Here is a 20122-nt window from a genome sequence, read left to right on the forward strand (position 1 = left end):
AACCATTGTTTGTGGAGCTTTTTGTTTTCTGAACATATTTCCACTTTCGAAAAGAAACGTTGAATGGCCAATTTTGACAAATGGATTGGATCGCAAAAATACGTACTGCAGCAGTTTTGCGCCGTATTTAAAAAATAACGAAATGTGGAAGATAACAAAAGAAATACACAAGGAATGTCCCAAAAAAGCTGGAGATAGATCATATTGAAGAAATTTCAGAAGCGATCTGTGCAAATTGAAAAAACCACGCAGGAATCCGCATGGTTTTCCCCCAGGCTTTCATCAGTGTACAGGAACAGGAAATAAGCTGTAAGAGTTAGTGAAATTTAACATTGGCCTATGAAAGGGCAAATCATTATATGAAAACCAACTTCGGACGTCAGTGATTTACTTATTAACTTCTTACTCCTTTTTATCTAAGAATAGAAGTGTTTTTTTTTTCAAGGAAAAGCATGGCTTTATTACCTATTTATTTGTATATTTATTCATTTGTATATTTATTTATTTATTTATTCATTTATTTATTCACATACATGAATGGTGTACCAAAAAGAAGTCACAGAGTTGTCAGAGAACATTTTAAAAAAAATCGAATAATTTACTGTCAATGGAGCCGTGGGCAGTACTTTTCGTGTCGGATAACATGTCGAAAACGTCGCTCTCCTACTACAGGAAACGAAAAATCCTCTCATGACATCTACCCCCCTCCCCCCCCCAAGCCAGAATGCTTAACATCGGTCTATTTATCTACATGTCAGGGTTTGGACGACCTATAGTTATCATTTTACTCAATTTTTCTAGTTTTTTTTTAATTTTAATAAGGTTACTTACCGTTGACTTTCAGTCCTACTCCAGGAAGCTACGTTTCGCTCTGAGAAATCATGTTCTGGTATAACCGCTCTTGTTAATGCTCGGTTTAAACAAAAAGATCTTCGTTTTCACCCAAAGAAGGTAAAAAAAAACGTTGAGGGTTCAGGATTTTTGTGACGTACATATCATTACCATTATTCGACAAGGTCTCAAAAAGATGGAGGGAGAGTCTACTATCAAATGGACTTAATAACCGTTGTAAAATGTTTTATTTGTGGATCAGTGTGCGAAATGCTGGAGGCATCATTTTTGGGCAAACAAACAAGGATGATTGATCCTTCATGTAATTTATTCCACTTTTCTTTTTGCAAAACAGCATTGCACAAAGAGAAGAAATTATTCTTAGGTGCCAACACCGGGAACCGCTCAGTCCTCTGAGGCATTTTTCAACATATATGCAGATGACCTAATCTACTATATATCAGACGTTCCATCGACTACCTTGAACAGTTTCCTTGATTTCTTTCGCACAACAAACATAGGTACCGGACCCGCAACAGCACGACTTCGAACAGCTAAGAACGATGAACGCATTCCGTAGATGAGAGCAACTCTTCTAGAGCGGCCGCTGATCCTTTGATGGTTGTTTCTCGACCGGCATACTATAATTATTAGTTCATGCAACCAATTAAAGCTTTTCGGGGATTTTTGGATCAGTCAGCTGGAAAGGCTGTCGATCATTTCGACTACATTTATCTATAACCGTTTTATTTCGAAGAAATTTTGAATATTTGGACGAAAAACGGCCGCTAACCGTTGTATTTCAGCTGCAAGCTCTACTAGACACTTTTCGAACCAGAAAAATGTTAATGGAACCCTTAAACACGAAAGAGTTTCGCATGAAAAGATATGCGATAAATTGAGCAGTAAATCCTCTCACGCTATATAATTTATTTACAAATAGCCAGTAAGAAGCAACCAGAACAAAGTGATCTCATGATCACCGACATTTGACTAGTCTAAAATATTTACAACATCACAGGACACTACTTCACTTAGCTTTAACTTCGCAACGTTTTCGCAAATAGTGGCTTAGTCTCTGATATACAGTCTTCTAATATGAGCAGTTTAATACCGGTAGCTGAATGATGACACGTAACGACACGGACGTGAATAAGATCACAGACGAGCAAGTGACACAGCAATAAGACTCTATGATGAACGCTCAATGAATAGGAGCAGTTCTTGCGAGCGGACGCGTGATTCCCGGCGGGTGGTCGCGTTCGTGCTCCAAACGAATGTGTGCCACTAATGGTTCCATATCCAAGAACTTTCGTCCACACAGTTTACATGTGAAATCGGTCTTTTCTTCCTTCCTGAATCATAGAACATAGATATAAAAAGTTCTCCCAATCAGAAACCCCCTAGCAACCAAAACAGTACCTTTGAAGCGGAACAGCAGTAGCTGGCAGCATAGAATGATCGATAGCATCATGTACTGCAGATGGCAAAGGCTGTGTGATCTAAAATCCACATATCAGGGAATAACTAAAATGATAAATCCTTGGTGAAAAAAGGGCACATGGGAACTAAACTGAGTTTACTGAAACATACTAAAATTCAAATCCACTTATACCGTTTATAATGACGTAAAAATACATGTCTCTATGTATTACCGTCAAATAAACGGAATAGTAGATTAGAAACGTAAATGAGTAAGCACTTGGAAGTGAACTCATGATAGAATGGATACGACTAAAGATTGACACGACATCACATAAACCCGTGATGTATCGAAGGTATAATAGTTATAGTCCGAAAAAAAAAACCAGAGATAAAAAGCAGAAAAAACACAGGGGAAAAAACAGAAGAAAAATACCTGGGCTGTTTCATGGTCCTCCGATGCAAAATGAGCATCACTCGCTTCCTTTGAAGGAAGATCAACCTCACAAACATCACATCTAAAAATAAAAGAATATCTACATACAAGAGACAACACTAAACATATCTACCTTCTAACGAATTCTATAACTTCAGGAGGAGGAAGCAATTCGACGGCACTTGGACACAACGGATCGGCCGGACGAGCTCTCATCACCACTAAACATCCCAACATAGTTTAAACAAAATACACAGTTCTGCATTGTTACCTATGTTCAGGAAAAATTAAAATCACAAATTTAACAAATTTATTCACAAACCCCTACCAGAATCACAACTTTGCATCGCCTTCACAACACCAACGCATGAGACACTCAAGATCTGGGAGTCACTTAGAGTGAGGTGGATGGATGCGTTTTTTGAAGCAGAATCAAGCAGAAGGCTTGCACTAAGACTGACCATTGTATCCACCTAAATGCACTTGAAAATGACAACTATTATTATACTACGAATTAATCAAGAATACTTGCCTTGGAACGTATCGACTTAGGTTTAATCTTTGAGAAATTTACTGAATATTCGTTGTGCGATATTCTTCTGGCTGTAATATAGAATTCCACCTCAGGATTCTGCTGGACTGTTTTTACCTAAAATTAGAAATAAAACACTTGACTCGAATTATCAATTAGGCAATCAAGGGCAGAAATCTACCGTGATTTACCGGTGCGATAATTACATTATCATCTGTATACCTAATCCCCACTTATTTTGAGATGTAGAAGTTTTGGGAATCAGAACAGCAGTTGATGTCAAGGGGTGAATTTTCCAGTTATAATAAAAAGAATGAAGAGGGTGTAGCGCAGTCGGTTAGACGTCCGCTGGAGCGGCACTGTCGAGGGTTCGAAACCGCCCAGTAGTGTACCCAGCCCTCCATCCTCCAGGGTCGACGAATTGGTATCAGACTTTTCTGGGAGGATAAAAACACTGACACAGGTCATCGACTGGCCCACACAGGTTACTGTATAGGCCAACACGCCTTCCGAAACCTCAACGATGACGAATTCCAGTAAAACGCATTTGCGCTTCCCAGGTGGATTAATACGCCGACCTTATCTTTTTAATAAAAAGAATAACAATGAGTAAGTTTAGTTCTGATGGGCAATTCTCCTTCAATGCAAGAATCTTCTAGCTGACAAAAGTCGATAAGAAGCCATAAACGGAGCGGGATAAACTATGAAATTCCAAGGCAAATAATCAGCCAAAAAATTATGGTAGCGATAGTTCGGCCATGATATTCCAGCGGTTACCGAAATATGGAATTCAGCAGTTGCACAACATTTTTGTTCCAATAATCCATAATAATATTGTTCAGTGCGCCAATATTCAAGAAAACTCAAATGCAGCATACCACGAATCTATCGTGGTGACGAAACTCGCTGGAAAAACTGGAGATGGAGTTTTACATTGCGGGATCCGGCGTGGTTCCGCTCATCTTTCCGTAATCGTCGTACGAAACGGCGTGGAAGACGCGGTTTTTTTCACGACGATTTCAGTTGCGAAGCGCCACCTTTGTGACCGCACTGCATTCAAGTGCAAACATTATCGACGTTTCCTCATCGGTCTATTCAAGAACCAATGAAAATGAACCAAAGCTAATGAGTAGGGTGCTCGGGGGCCGAAACGTGAACTTATAGGAGCGTTCTAACGCACCTCGTAGTAACCAAAGCAGTTCACACGGCGTTTTTCGCGATTATAAGGGATAGTTGAGTGGAACCACTCCGGATCCCAGAATCTACAACTGCGTCTCTAGCTCTCCTCGTGGATTCCTTCACCACGTCAGATTTCTGGTATGCTGCCTTTAAACTTGGACACTAATAAACAAAAACATAAAGTTAGAGCAGCGGCAGTACTAAAATCGATGAGCGGGAGCTAAACTAAAACCACAATCATAACCAATCCAATCTAATATAACTGGTCTACGGAAATAGACTAATACACTGAATATAGATTACTAGCTGCTATCAGTAATTAAAGTTCTATCATCCCATCCCCAGATTTTGACCAATTCTAGCATGTTCTTTTTGTTGCAGTAGAGACAACTGTCACTTACCACTTTTCTTGAATTTATTGTAGAAATGTGAGGTCAACTAAGAAGAACAACTGCATTACCAAAAGAAATTGATGCAATTTCTGTCTAAACCAATCACTGCTCATCTACTACAACGAATCTACCGTTTCAAGTTCCCTGTTCGAATCTTTCAGACATCATGCACAGATCAAAATGCAGCGCTGCAAGTATAGAGCCAGAAAAAGAAAACACCGATATACTTAAGCGTACTGACCACAGTTCCGAAAGCTGATCCTTCCGAATGTTTAATCCCAGTAGCTGGAAGTTTGCTAATTTGCGCCACAGTCTCCTCGAACTGCTTGGAATGAGTGACACCCATATTTTCTTTCTGGAATTCCTCTTTAAAAGTTCCTACACCTTAAAGGAAGGTCTCTTCAGAAAGTACCAAAACGGCAGCTGTCGACAGTCGTTTCACCGGAAGCAGAGCTTTATTAGTGGGTGCTACACTTTTCGGCTCTCCTTGCAAATCCGGAACAGACTGGGACAAAGGCACTTGCTAAAATTGAAGTTGAATTACAGAAGCAAGAACGAAAGAACAGGAACGGAGAGTACGTTTGCTCGCATTTCCTCTAGCATCCGACGTCTCTTGCAAGCGTTACAAATAGGGCAGGGAGATCTCTTGCAAATGTGACCTCCAGGAGCTCCATGCCATGTGATTTCATGTTGGCGTCGCATCGCACTTGTCCTGAAAATACTTCTGCGTATTCCAAAAAGAAAAGTTTCAGATAAAATTCAAGGTTGTATTCAACCAGAATTACGATGTTTGAAGTAAGAAATAAGGAAGAGCCTAGTTACCGGAATGTGAGATTACACCGACGGCACTGAAGAGGTTTCTCACCACTATGGATCCTCAGGTGAAGGACAAGCGAACTTCTAGAGAAGAACTCCTAAATAAGTGATTTTATGATAGAAAAATATTAAAAAAAATTAAAAAATATAAAAAATTTCGCTCAAAATGATGACACTAACAGTTCCACAGACAGTGCAGAGATGTTCAGCCTGCGATCTTGTGTGAGTACGAACATGAGCGTACAACGTACTCGCAACACGGAAAGCTCTCTGACAAATATCGCAGCTATAAGGCCTTTCTCCTTAATATGAAAAAAATAAGGTAGTAAGCTTAAATAGACCTTTAAAGAAGTTAACCTGTGTGCACACGAATATGACGGACGAGGTCACTCGGTTTCGCGAATGAAGCACTGCATGTCTTGCATTTATGCTTCTTCCTGGCACATCGTGTCCTCTCAAGCGAGTCATCTGAAGAGCATTCACCTTCGCTATTGCCACCTCCGTTATCTGCACTGAAACACATAAAATGTTCAGAACCCATCATTTCGAAAGAAACATGAACAGACCTTGAGGTCATCTCGTTCTTATTTTGCGCAGTTATAAGGATACGCGGATGACACTCCTTCATGTGTTCGACTCCTGCACGAACACCATTTGCAGAAAAACTACATAATGGGCATGGCATCACACAGAATGAGTGGTCCCGATCCAAACCAGAACTGTTAAGAAATTGCAAAAAATATATATTCAAAGGTAAACAAATAATCCTTCAAGGGGAACGGTCAAGAGGTACCCGTATGATGTGCCGCCGTGTATCCAGGAGGCTAATGAGCGTCGTTATTTGCACCGCGCGTCTCCTGATACCGCCATAATCGCTACAGTAGCCTGATTGCTCCTCTTGTGCTACGTCTTCAAGACGCCCCGCCCACGCCACCCTCCCCTCCCATTTCGCCGCGTCTACCGCTCTTACGACGATTTTTTTTTCGCCGCGCCCACAGCTCTTATGATGCGCTTTTAAAATCGAACGGAAAGGAAAGTACCTGGTATTAGATGTTGTTCGAAGGTCTACATAAAGTGTGCTTGTAAGTTAATATAAAAGAAGGAAATAATGAAATAGGTCTGAATAAGTGATATGCCATTTAGAAATGCGAGTGAAAATGAAATTATCCTGTCTCGACTTGTTAGGTGGAAAACACTCATCCATCTCTGGGAATGCAAGAGATGTTTCAAAAAATGTCCCACTGATCGGTGTTATGCTATCTTCTTTGCTTTTTTTTCTCTTTCTAAGGATTTCTTTTTGTTTATCTAGCTGGGTAAAACTGGCATCCAACGATTAACGAGGCGCGAATAATGCCTCGCAGACATACACTGTACCTAAAGGTATATCTCGAAGATACAAAGGTCTCTGTTCGCCACTAATACACCTAACCTGTCATATTGATTTTATGCAGAGAATAGATAGAAATGCTGTTGAAAGAAATTTGAAGAACTATACAAAGTCCTATTATATAAAACTGTATAAAACGTACAAGCAAGTATTGAAATATTTGACATGCGCTCTATATAAACATTATACCTAAGTAAAAATTTTGAAAAGGCAAAATGTAGAGAGGAGTTTAAAGAATGTATACAAAGTAATAAGCGCACAAAGTTCCTGTTATTACAGCTGCTGCAGTTGAAAGTTGAACACGAATTCGTTGAATGGCATTATAGAAAACTTAGGGCATGCAATGTGTTAAATTATGAGATCTGTGAAAATATATGCATGTTATTCCTTTTCATGGAGCATCTTTTTGAAATAATTTTTACTTATGTAAAGTTACATTGGATAGAAGGATCTGCTTCTTCTCCTTTATTTCCAATAATATGCGCTTTGTTTACTATATCCGTACATCAGAATTCGCTACGGCAGTTCGTTTTTCACTCCCCTCCCTTCAAAATTCGCACTATCCCCGCTTCGTCGCGGCACGATCGTCGCGAGCGGCATTGATCAGAGAGCAATAGGGGGCGGGGTGAATGTGATCTCAGGCGGTCGTGGAGGATATCTAGCTGGTGGAGCGGCGGCCGTAATTACGCGGAGGAGCGCGGTGCTGAAGGGAGGACAGGAGCGGTCAGCCGGTTTTCACGGGTACCTCTTGTCCCGCACCCATCCTTCAAGGACAGGAGTGAGGAGATACTCACTTCATCCAATGCTCTACCAAGTGAGGCACTGAGTAATAAAGATGACGGCAAACTTCGCAACGAACTGGGCGATCAGCAGCGCCAGTAGGTCCTTCTGAAAGTTCAGGAAATTGGATGGTAAACTTTTCAGCCAAGAATTACCACAATAAGTCAAAAAACCTACCCATTGCAAAACCTCTTGATTTTCCAATCATTGGATCGTGGCCACTGTTATCGGCGGACTGCGCTCTCGTTCGGAAAAGATTCTCAGCTAACTCATGTCCGGTCAATTCTGGGAAAGACTGCGAAGATGCAACTTCTGCCTGAGCATAACAAGTGATAAAAGTCTAGATTTCTATAAGCGACATTGAAAATCTTCAATGAAACAAAACAACAATAAATTCTTCAACCACACACCCTATCAATAAAATTAACTCCGGCTGCCCTTGTGCTTCCGGACTCCGTCTGATGCTGCGCATTAACATGCTGCGTATACTGACTTCGACCTTGAAGGACGGCCGGACAGAATTCGCAGTATATAGGACCACGGTTGTGAACTTCTCTATGCAACTCGAGTAACTCTGTTGAAATAATAAAACAGATAATACTTAATAAACGGCAAAAATGATTCTAGGGAGAGTACACTTACCACTAGTTCGGAAAGACTTATGGCAGGTCCAGCATAAATGGGGGCGAAGTCCCTGGTGCTGCGAGCAGTGCTCCTTGTAACCGCGGAAGGAGTAGAAGGAGGTGCCACAAATTTGACAGTGATATTTCCTACATAAACAACTTTGGACTAGAGATAGGATAAATAGACTAAAACTGAAACGGCTGTGTTGTAGCGATGACAACGTGCAATAAAAAAAGTCAGTCGGCAAAAGACTAAGCTCACTTTGTAGGCCGACGGGTCTTCATTTGAGAATTCGTTTGGGTGTTGGAAGAAAGTTCGATGAGCCGACCGTCTGGTCCACTTTGTAGCACAGTTTGAGGTACGCAGCGGTGCTTGTCAAGCCGATGTAAGGTAGAGAATTTCTTAATAAACAAGATTTTGTAACTCTCTGTGAGACAGAAATCAATAACTAACCTGAAAGCAAACAGAACATTCAAAATTACATTGATGGATAGTCATATGTTTCCTCAAGGCATTCCGCGAAGATAACTGCAACAGTTCGATTTATTTAACAGGGAATAACAATTAATAATAGTGATAATACAAGTGGAAAAGGAGATCATGTAAATTTTTGGAACCCAATCTCCCCTCCAAGTCTACCTAGTCTCATCTAGTATTTTCTAAGCCAGAAGAACCGTTCGATCGATGGAATTGGTGAGTGCTAAGAAGCGCTGTATCGTTCTCGCGCTACAGTCAACACTATCTACCTGTTCTCTAATCCCAAGGGTCGTTTTGGCGCCAGAATCACCCGTCATCACTTGCAACGATTGGCGCATCATAAAACCTCTTTCGTCATAACCCAACACAGGACGCACCGGATTTGAAAGATTTGACGACAACACTGGGAAGCAAGTAGCACAACACAAGAGTTAGCAGCATAACTAGTATGAACGGCAGAATTTTTTGTAGCGCAAAGGATGTTGTCTGACTGCAGCTTCTCTGCCTGTATCTAGAAGAGATTGAGAAAAAACTAACGTGTTTCATACATATCGGACATTTCGGATTCGTCAGAACAGGATCGTCCACATCTTTGCGAGAGTGTATGTCCATATGCAGCTTCAACGTAGATTTCAAGTTGAACCTAAGACTTCGAGAGCTTCTTTGATATGGAGACAATAAAGAAGAGGAAACTAACCTTTTAAAGCATCGATTACACTGATACGGCTTAGAGTTCTCATTTGGGTCATGTACAAGATTGTGGCGCCTCAAGAGTGAGATTTTCGGGAAACAGCGATTACAAAATTGACAGTAGTACGCCGAATAAAGGTCTAAAAAAGACAAGATACAGTGAAAAGAATGCTAATAAATAGAAAAGGAAAGCGTTGTCCAGTACTATATACATAGCTTTTCTAGATGGTAAACGGAAACAAACATCGAATCGGCTCTTATATCTTTTCAAAATGTCAGGAGCAAAGAGCATCACTTATACATGCTGTTCCAGGCTAGAGTAAACAAATAATAAGTTAATTTCCTGGAATTTCATACCTGTCCCATGTACTTCTCTGCGATGCCTCGTAAGTGTTCTACGATTTGCAAATACACAAGTACATTCCGGGCAATCGAGAACAGCTTTAGAAACTCCAAGTGGGTGCTGCATTTTTATGTGACGATTGAGGTTCGAGGACTGAAAAAATATCTCTGTAACATATTGTGCGAAGATAGTAAGAAAAAACATATTGTTAAAGAACATGCCTTGGCAAAAACCTGGGAACAGATCTTACAAGGAACCATCCCTTTTAACGGATCCTTGTGCACAGTTCTGACATGAGCATCCAGGCCGGTTTTATGAGAGTATTTTTTATCGCATAATGTGCAGTTCCATTTCGAAGAAGACTCTAGATGGAAACAAATGAGAAAATTAATTTGGAGCGAGCTCAAATTGTTCTTAAATTAACTATACTCTTCGTTATCCCTTGCACCCTGACAACACTAGTCAATGTCTTACTCTAACATAATTTCGACTACTAATCTGATAGCTTATTGTAGTGCTTCTATCTGATTGTATAGCATATGCCCTAGCCTCAAAAAATTAAACATTAAACTGGAGTATATTAATTAGAATGACTACTGAAATCATAAGCATCAGTGAATACAAAAAAAAAAGCCTTTTGCGGGGTGGCAAAGATACAGCACATAATATACAATATAAAAGCCGAATTGATTTGACAACTGACCGTGCACACCAGAATGCCTTTGAAAATCAGAAGCACGCAAAAAGGTCTTATCGCACTGCTCACACGTGAAACATTTCCTCTTCCTTCCTGATGTGGATTTGGAGGCCGCTTTAATTGCCTCTATAGTTTTCCGTGCCTTCTCTTTTTTCGCTTCCATACGTTTCTTTCTATTGTCCAGGTGTCTAGAAACGAATAGGAGAAATACGATTTACCGAATAGCTGAATCGTGTGTACTCACACGTGAATGGAATGAAGAAGGCGATGAGCTTCAACTTGTTCGAGAGCAACCATGGAGCAGCAGTGAGGACAGTAGCCCAACTCTGCTGAGTAGTTCTCTATTCCCACTTCTTCCTCCATTACACCATGAGCCAATCTGCGATGACGTCGCAACATACTCTGGAAAAGTACGAGGCGGTGGTATACGTAGCAGAAAACTTGATGAGACAGAGCTTATCCATGTTCATTAGAGTAAAAAACAGCGGAAGCGTATTTCTGAGCAGGCAAAAATTTTTGGACGAAAGCACAGTTTTGAATTTGATCTGATTACAATCCAAGCTGGGTTTTTTTTTGTAAGCAATAGATCATCAAAGAAAACCACATTTTCTCCAATGATGAATTTGCAAAACAAACTCATAAAATACACGGGTCAAATGACGTGTATACCAAGCCCTACGGCAAGAACAATACTCTGAGAAAAAAAAAACAAGAATTTCCATCAGCAGAGCATGCAGTACTCCTCAAATCTGGTATTCTAAGTCCCATTCATGAAAGTCAAGAAAGACCATTATCATTAATCAACTTAATTATTGGTTCCGTAAAAAGCACCACGCATAGCTCGAAAGGAAATCGCAGTGTTGTGTATGTATACATATCGTTGTTCCTAAATAGGCTTGATGCGTAATTACATTTCTGCCACCGAAAAAAAGAAGTACCATTTATCAGTTGAAAGGAGTCGGAGCGAGAAGCATTGCTAATGAAAACAAGAAAGATGTGCCAATTAAATGTGCAAAGCTTCCGCAAAAATTTAAAACAATGGAGGAATACAAACTCACTGGATACAGGAACTCTTCTGGACAAGAGGAGCAGAAAAAATGATCGGGTTTCATGTGCTGCTTTACATGAGCCAGGAAAGCATGATAACGTCGGAAAGTTTTCTTCCGCCTACCATCACAGAAAGTACATTCAGAACCGGCAATATAGTCAGCCTAAGTAGAAAGCGCTTACTCGTTCTAACGGACATTCGGAGCAGATTCGGCCAGGGAACTGACCTGAACAGAATGCTCGACCACTAAATGTACATCAAGATTCCTTTCGAAGTTGAAAGACTCACTGCATTTTGGGCAGCTGAAATGACTCAACATAAACCACACACGAGAAAAACACAACAAAGAAAAAAATAACCTGAAGTATTTCTTGAGCACACATAAAGACCTGTCGTGTGTAGCACCTCGTGAATCAATTATTTGATCGCAATCAATGCAGCGAGCATGCGTTATTTCCTCCTACAAAACAAAAGTGTTGTCTAAAGAAGAAACAAGGAATAATGCATAAAATAACACCTCGCGGATTTGTTTTCACCAAAGGGTCGCAAAAAATCTCGCAAAAGTGATTACTCTCTATCCAGTAAAACTACTCTGAAATTCTAGGCGAAGAGTCCGAATCTGGATTCAGAATTTAGTAGTAATTCGCACTAAGTGGAAAAAACTTTGGACGCTGGTCATTTTTATGTTTGGCTCCAAATTACAGCATAGTAAAACAGTGTACGATCGAATGAATAGTGTCTTTTTCAAAGCTTCCGAAGTAGTATTTGTACCGTCGGATTCAGAGAAACTGCAAGAAATTTAAAGCCAACTGGGAAAATTCGTGTGTCCATAGTCATAGGGTCAGAATGACATGAAGCTCAGTGCAATTGCGTAACGACTAGCGACAACCCTCGATGTGGTGCGGTTGAGCGTAGCGGCTAGGGTCGAGGGGGACCCTTGCTAGCATCGTCCATCGCTGCAGTTCGCGATGGTCCCATTCTGACTCCGGGCTGACTCCGCCGCGTCGCGTCGTGCGCAGCCGCGCACCCAACTGCGTCGAGCTTCCTGCTGTTTTGATCCGAGTATGACTTATGTTCGGTAGAAGCCGCAAACCCACAAAAATATGGACGTCCTGCTGAATATTTTCGACTGGTGGTTCCACAAACGCATTCGCAGTCAATTCCGATGAAGGATCCAACGGAGCAGGTGGCACTTGTGGTTGTGAAAATGTCATCTCTTCATTTACGTAAACAGGATTCTCCAGAGGAATGTATTGCAGATCTAAAAATATCCTTTTACATAATTTAGTTATGGTTGAGCTCAGTTGAATTGTAAGTGCGAAAAATGCAGGGATGATGAAGCTCAAACTGAAGATGAAGCTCGAGCACAATGTTCTCCAAACACTATTCATGCACACTAATCGTAAATTTCCTGATCAAAATGAAAGATCACTACTGGTCTGCTTGCGGGTGCTCTGTCGCAGTTTGAAGTTTGCACAATGCGCGTCAAAAATTCGCACTAGGCCTGTACGTGTTAAAAGCTATTCATCCCTTTCTAAGAAACATATTCACCACTATTTTCAGCGTGCTGAGAAACGTTATCATTGCTACGACAAGAAAATAATTTGTATCTAATTTCATTTAGAGCAAATTCTTGAGGAACAAAAGAGGTAATCAAATGAAGATAAAATCGGCATTACTTAAGACATAAGGAAGTGCAGTGTTTAGAATAATGACTACACCCATACGTCTCAAAGCCAGATCCACGTCTTCTCCGTCATGGCTTCAGCAACAGAACACTCTCAAAGGTCTGTTGTCGATTTGTGAACAACACGAATGTAGATGAGTCAAAACGACATGAAGCACGATGCAGTTGCGTAAACGGTTGCGTTCGAAGTGGTGCGATGGAGATAGCGGTTCTAATCGAGAAGGACCCATCGCGAACTGCAGCCATGAACGATGGTAGAGGGGGTCACTCGGTCCTAACTGCTACGCTCCACCGCACCGCTTCGAGCGCAACGGCTTACTCGACTGTACCGTGCTTCATGTAGTTCCGATCCGTCTATACTTTATAATTAGAAATGTCAAGTGCGAAAAGTTGGTATGTTGATAACGCCTAGATCCCCGATCAACATAGTGTCTTACTCTCTCGGTCATACAGCTCCATTACAAATCAGCATCGTGAAACTCCAAATAAACTACTCGGAAAAAAAGCCTCAGCGGAACATGCTATTGCGTCGAGAAAAGTCTTGTCCTGTTTCCACTATAAACACTGCGTTGTGACGAGTGGCCTAATGTGTACGATGCAATGGTGTCGCACAACATGTGGTTTGTATAATTATAATCAATGATACAATAATTACAGCATCCTCATAATCAAAGCTAAGCAACAAAATTCATTAATGTTGAGCTGTGCTGGTAATAGTGGGCAATGGTCAACAAAAGCTACTAGAACCAATTTTTGTCCAAGGCAAAAAAGAGCTGGTTTATTGTAGACAGGGAAAAGTCACACGAATACCTTGGCTGATATCATTCAAAGCGATTTCTGTGGTTTCGCATTGCTGTGCAAGATCATCAAATCCGCTTCCCTGTTCGATGAACTGAAAGATAAAAATAGGAGCCTGCGGCAAGAAATCACAAGCGAGAGGTCACTTTCACTCCTTCGTTTTGCTGAGAAAACCAAAATAAAAAAGCTATTTTAAAAAAGATAAATGTGTTTTTAAAAAAATGTTTTTTAAAGGCAAGCTAAAGCCTCACACTCGAGAATGGGGTTGTTTCCGAAAAGAAAGGAACTCCTGCATCCCAGTATCTAAGGTCCGGATGAGAAAAGCGACCGGTATGCACCACAGGCGAAATAACACCGTAATTCCTTTCTAAATATTCTGCATGTTATAATACGTATTACTTTTGAATCAACAAACTGTCTGGAAACATTACAATCAGATGTCTTGAGAGGAGCTTACCGGAACGAGGTGAGCCGAGTGATTCAAAAACGCCCATCGCGCTTGGGCACGAGTTAAGGGGAGTGGTCATCGTTCTTTATCGCTCCATAAGCTCCTAAAAAGTCTTTATTATCTCCACCCAATATGCACATACATCTATCACAAACGTGGGCATACCACTGCACGAAATAAAGAGACAAAAGAAAAATTCCATACTTCACAATGTAAGAATGAGATCAAAACTATCTAACATAGTCACAACATATCAAAAAGCGTTTTTAAGGTGAGAAAGTGAAGGGAGGTCTGGCAGCTTGATGTCCTTCAGTTGTTGTGGAAGATTCATACTCTTCACCGCCGATACAGCTCGAGCGGGTGCAGCAGCTATTCCTGCTTCGGCTTTCTGCAGTTTCTCCTGCTCTTGAATACGCAGCAGTATTTCATTCATATTCGTCTCGAGAACCATTCCACCCATCACAATCTCCCCGAGAATGTGATGCACTTTATCGACGTGGAATATCAAATCCAGCTCGCACACATTCTCAAAACATCTGTCCAATGTCTCAACGAAAACCTGGATCAGGTCCAGGATTCCAAGCTCACTTTCTGACGAGTCAACACAAAAAATGAAGTAGAGCGTAGCATAGTGACGATAGATGAGTCGGTAGTCGTTACCATCGATGAGTGTACCTCCTTCCAAAAAATTGCAGACGTTGTCGTCTCGCTTTGAAACCAGCTGGAACGTCTCACGGACTATTTGTTGTTGCATTTCTTCCGTATAATACTGGTAGAACTTGAGCAAACGCGGCTTTCCATGGTTGTTTATTACCAATATAGCCTTGATCATCTGTAATAGTAAAATATTATGTTTTCCTGCAATAAGGCCAGATTTTCGAACTGCTCCCAGTGATAATCCTTAGGAGAAACATTTGCAAAATGGGCTTAAACCATGAAATTCAACGAAAAATCAACATGCTGATATTGATACCCAAACAACCAGCGCCACATCATAAACAGCAGCGTCAAACGTAGTTCTACGAAGTTCTACAAGCAACGCACAGTATTTGCTCATGCTTTGGTTCAAGTCGACCATTCAAAACTAATCTTAACAGCTCGAAAGCAGCGAAAATGTGTGGGGTTAGCACATTCAGTAAGAGAAAAGAGCGAATTTATCAACATAAGTGCGAAACATAATTGAGCCTTCCAACTCGGATCTCCAGAGCTGGGATCCGAACCAGCAGTCATGAATGAAATAGCGATGCTCGCTTTCGAAAACTGTGAAAGAACTGGGCCAACAAACATGAAAAGTACGAAATCAAAAGGGTTGACTGGCCAGAAATGACACTCTGAGAACAGAGAATCCAAAGAAAAGAGGCAACAGTAGGCGCGCGTGACGATGTACGGCCATCTTAGTCGACCATGAGTTATTCCAACACAGATATCCAAATTATCTCGATTTATTGATGGCCGTAGGAGAAGGTGGCAAATTGCCAAAGCTGGTCTTCAGCGGCTTTCGTTGTGGGACCGGCGGCGCCGAACGATCGGTGGGAGCAACTTCCGTGAAAATTTTAGGCCATGGAAGAAAGCTCCTTTATGTTTGCTTCGATAACTTGTGACTATTATTTCGATCTTTGTTGTGATTTACTGTTAGTGACGTTGAGTGGTGATGGTGTCTGGGTAGCTATGCGTTCGGTACAGTGTTATTCCCAATCAGGAGCTAGTTTGGATTGGATGGTATTTTCCAGCTCATTCCTGTGTCTTATCGCTAGTACCTTTTGCTGTGAGCGTTTTTTTTTTCTGCTAGGACCTGTGTTCTATCTTCGAGACATGTAGAAGCGATATTCTTTTTTTTGAACATTTTCATCCTATCTTAAGATGCCCTCTGGCATTTTTTGTTCTTTTTCGAAGTGCTTTATGTAGACATTTATTTTTTGTTCGGGATTGTCACACATATTCACCATAATTTCCATAATTTTGATCTTCTGTAACTTTGTTAGGGTGATTTGTTCTAGGTAATCCTCATCGGGTGCCATGACGAAGATCCATTATACCAAGAATCCCGATAACAGCACGAAGTCGTGCAAAGCCCGTGGGTCCGATCTCCGTGTTCACTTCAAGAACACCCATGAGGCAGCGATGGCTCTCCGTAACATGCCCTTGAGACGTGCTCAACGTTTTCTCGAGAATGTGAAAGAACAAAAGGAAATCGTTCCTTTCCTTCGTTACAACGGAGGAGTTGGTCGTAAGGCTCAGTGCAAACAGTGGAACACAACTCAAGGTCGTTGGCCCAAGAAATCGGCTGAGTTCCTGCTGGATCTGCTTAAGTGAGTGATTTCATCGTTGTCTTTCGTTCGACGCTCAATTTCTATGTTCGCACTTTTGTTTTTACTTTCTATTTCTTTACGGTTCTTATACGGTCTCAATGCTTTGATAGTGGCTTTGATTGACTTTACTTTCTTCCCATCACTATTTCAATGTGCCTTGCTTGTGGTTATTTGTATTCGCAAGCTGATCCAGTAGAATTCAGAAGAAAAATAATTTTGGTGGCAGTACTACGCGAAGATGATTACTTTTGTGGTGTGTCATGATTCAGGAACTCTAGTCATTATCACAATTGGTTGTTTGGTTCTTTTTTCTTTCCCCCCTTTTTTCGCGCTCCTGCAGTGCTTAATTTATTGGCTAGCTTAGAAATAAACTGCACCAATTTCCCGTATACTATAATTTTTGCAAATAACGTATTGAATTAATATCGTCTGTCTTTTTCAAAGCACTCTCGGTTTCCTATTTCGAAATAAGAGGTCCAATTCACAGTTTTGCGAGGTAGAGGTTATAATTATTATTATATTACTTCACTTTTTACCATCAACACTTATGTTTTGACGCAGGGAAGTTCGTGCATTTCTTGGCGGTGGAATCTTTTACGTTGATTATATTTTGTTTATATGGAAGCTTAAACATAGGCTTTGTCCTGTAGTCTACTCTATAGAGTCTTGACCCTCCAAAAAATCAAGTTTGGCAAAATCCAAATCAAACACTCGTGTTTTTTTAAATTGTAGTTTCCATCAAATTCAGATCAGAATCTTAAAAAAAACAGTCACCAATTGTTAAAAGAAATGTGAATGACTGGTTTCCTACAAGTGTTTACTATTGTTAGACTGGAAGTTACCGCTTCAGTACATCTGGTTTTACATGTAGCACGATATTCATGAGTCGTGTGGTCGTTTGAAAGTGAAGCCCCTTCATTGTGGTTTGAGAGTGTGAATTGAAACTCGCCAACAGAACACAACCTCAGACGCGAAAACTAGCACTTATTCTAATCACGGCGGTTTCACATTGAACCAGCAGCGAGGCTTAGGAACTGTCTGTGCAGCTGCTTCATTTTACTTCTATTAATTTATCACGTGTGCTTGCAGTGCTAATGTACGATTTCCATTGTAATTATACATGCGTAATAAACGTCCAACTATTTTGATTTTTGTAGAAATGCTGAGAGCAATGCCGAATACAAAGGTCTGGATGTTGACCATCTCGTTGTTGACCACATCGTTGTTCAGCGCGCAGCCAAAATGCGTCGACGAACTTACCGTGCTCATGGACGTATCAACCGTAAGTTTTTTGTGCACTAATCCTATTATTCTTCTTTCTTCTTTACTAGTCTTACTTTTCTTTCGAAATCTTTCGATTTTACGTAAACTGCTGCCATTTCTTGCTGTGTTTGTGGAGAACTAGTAATTGAATAGTTTGTGGGCTACGTAGAAATGTCGAAGCCGTGGGAACCAAGTGATCTTGCAATGGTTGAAAGATGTGCAGGATTAACGGGTTTTTGCAGATTTTTTCATAGCAGTTCGTTCGTTGTTGCTTTAGAAAAGTTTTCTTATTCTTCTCATTTTCAATCAACTTTTTTTTACCTTGACAGACACGACAGTGACATGTCCCATGCATTTGTTGCCGAGTCCCTATGTCGTATACTTCACCTGCCTTCGTAGAAATATTGAAGTACGAAATATATTACGTAAATGTGGTCGGCATTTTGTTAAAAGGCAGCTGATCATGAAAATGACGTAGTTGAGAAACCTGTTGGCAAAGAGTTGAGGGTGCGGATTACGACTATGAGCCTGATCCGGTACAAATACACCTAATCATCCTGAAACACGACGTGAAAAATGGCGTTCGTTCCTACGTTGAATATTCTGAGGCGTTTCCCATGAAAACGCCTCAGAATATTCAAATAAGACTATGAAAAGATTTTGAAGTAACCGGGACCTGTTCGAGTGGACGCGTTCTAACGTACAACATAAAGAAAAACGCTATTTTCGGGATGATTAGGGGGAATTGAGTGAGGCCTTGCCCATACCCATAATCTATACCCCGAGCTCTATATTTTCACACACATTTCCTAGATACGTCAGTGTCGTAACACTTTGCCTTTGAGTCTCGTTTGTCGTCAGTATCATTTTCGTGGACAGGCGTTCCGCTCATTTTCATGAGTCCGTCATTAATTGCGCCTAATAAGTTTGACGCACTATTCACCATTATTCGCATTATTCACCTTCATTCTTTCGTTTTCCTTCTCTCGAGACATGATATCGTCTTATGTTTTTCTGCGCCTTCACTGCATAGAGATGCTAAACTTCTCCGCTATTGATAATCCTGTCGGGGTTTCAGAATCATTCTTTTGAATCCATCACGCTAACACACCTATTTCCTTGAGTCAAGCGGCTTTCGTTTGCATCTTGCGGCATTAGTTGCAGTGTCATATATTTTTTTGTTTGAAATGAACATTTCATGCCGTGTAGTCTTTTACCTTCTCGCTCTCTTTTATTATCTTTTTGTGACTTCTTACTACCACTTTATAGTACCCATTATCACTTTATAGTGCCCATTACAGATCAATTTTTTGTTGCTGACACTTTGATGACTATACTCTTTTTGATTTTTTTATGAGATCTAGAAGTAGAGGTTTATTTTTGATCTCTCGCATATAACCTATGGGTTGTGTTGTCATGTGATGCGATATAATTGCACTGAGTTTTCTCCTGTTTTGGTCGCCCTTCATCCTTTTTTTCGTATAGTAGTGCACGAGAAGGATTACGTACATGCATTGTTGTATACTTCTGAAGGAATACGACGCAGGTGGCCGTGGGTTTCACTATCCTCGATCGGTTAAAAAGTCTTTGTTTTTACTGATATGAACCATTTTTCTTTTTTTTTCTCCTTTCAATAGCGCCTTTTTGTTTCCTGCAGCAGTTTCAAAATGACACTCATTTTAGCTTACATGTCGTCACCCTGCCACATTGAAGTGATTCTCACTGAAAAGGAAGATGTTGTTGCTAAGCCGTCAGACGACATCCCAAGAGCTAAGAAGGAGTCGAAGAGGAAGCAGAGACGCCAGTTGGCTCGTGGAGACTATTAAACTGCTGTTTTGTTGTTGTTCAGTAAATAATTGTTATGGATTTTGTGCAGGATGTCGACATTGCTTGCCCTATCAGTTTTTTCCTTCAATAATTCCTCATTTGTGTCTGGTCACAAGAAAGACTCAATATGAGTTCA

At 40.7% G+C, this 20122-nt stretch overlaps 3 protein-coding genes across 3 annotated transcripts; 1 reads left to right on the plus strand and 2 right to left on the minus strand.

The window, feature by feature from the left end:
• Nucleotides 1-2035: 2035 nt before the first annotated feature.
• Nucleotides 2036-14666, minus strand: RB195_006588 (uncharacterized protein; the record flags this gene model as incomplete). Its single annotated transcript, XM_064179760.1, has 32 exons — nucleotides 2036-2186; nucleotides 2254-2333; nucleotides 2690-2771; nucleotides 2823-2910; nucleotides 3018-3162; nucleotides 3222-3338; nucleotides 5034-5147; nucleotides 5205-5315; nucleotides 5372-5504; nucleotides 5615-5706; nucleotides 5789-5910; nucleotides 5966-6120; nucleotides 6175-6327; nucleotides 7790-7883; nucleotides 7953-8091; nucleotides 8186-8349; nucleotides 8418-8545; nucleotides 8661-8800; nucleotides 8853-8927; nucleotides 9414-9519; nucleotides 9574-9706; nucleotides 9924-10062; nucleotides 10131-10273; nucleotides 10613-10794; nucleotides 10851-11008; nucleotides 11665-11817; nucleotides 11881-11956; nucleotides 12014-12114; nucleotides 12752-12915; nucleotides 14152-14233; nucleotides 14391-14506; nucleotides 14597-14666. The coding sequence occupies 32 exons, from the start codon at nucleotides 14664-14666 to the stop codon at nucleotides 2036-2038; spliced, it is 3906 nt and encodes a 1301-aa protein (XP_064036692.1).
• A 174-nt stretch (nucleotides 14667-14840) lies between these two features.
• On the minus strand, nucleotides 14841-15419 carry RB195_006589 (uncharacterized protein; the record flags this gene model as incomplete). Its single annotated transcript, XM_064179761.1, has 1 exon — nucleotides 14841-15419. The coding sequence occupies one exon, from the start codon at nucleotides 15417-15419 to the stop codon at nucleotides 14841-14843; it is 579 nt and encodes a 192-aa protein (XP_064036693.1).
• A 1184-nt stretch (nucleotides 15420-16603) lies between these two features.
• Nucleotides 16604-19985, plus strand: RB195_006590 (uncharacterized protein; the record flags this gene model as incomplete). The annotated part of the gene is made up of 3 exons (XM_064179762.1): nucleotides 16604-16896; nucleotides 18054-18178; nucleotides 19843-19985. The coding sequence occupies 3 exons, from the start codon at nucleotides 16604-16606 to the stop codon at nucleotides 19983-19985; spliced, it is 561 nt and encodes a 186-aa protein (XP_064036694.1).
• Between the last annotated feature and the right edge of the window lie 137 nt (nucleotides 19986-20122).

Source organism: Necator americanus, chromosome I (assembly GCF_031761385.1).
Source record: "Necator americanus strain Aroian chromosome I, whole genome shotgun sequence".
Lineage (NCBI taxonomy): Eukaryota > Metazoa > Nematoda > Chromadorea > Rhabditida > Ancylostomatidae > Necator > Necator americanus.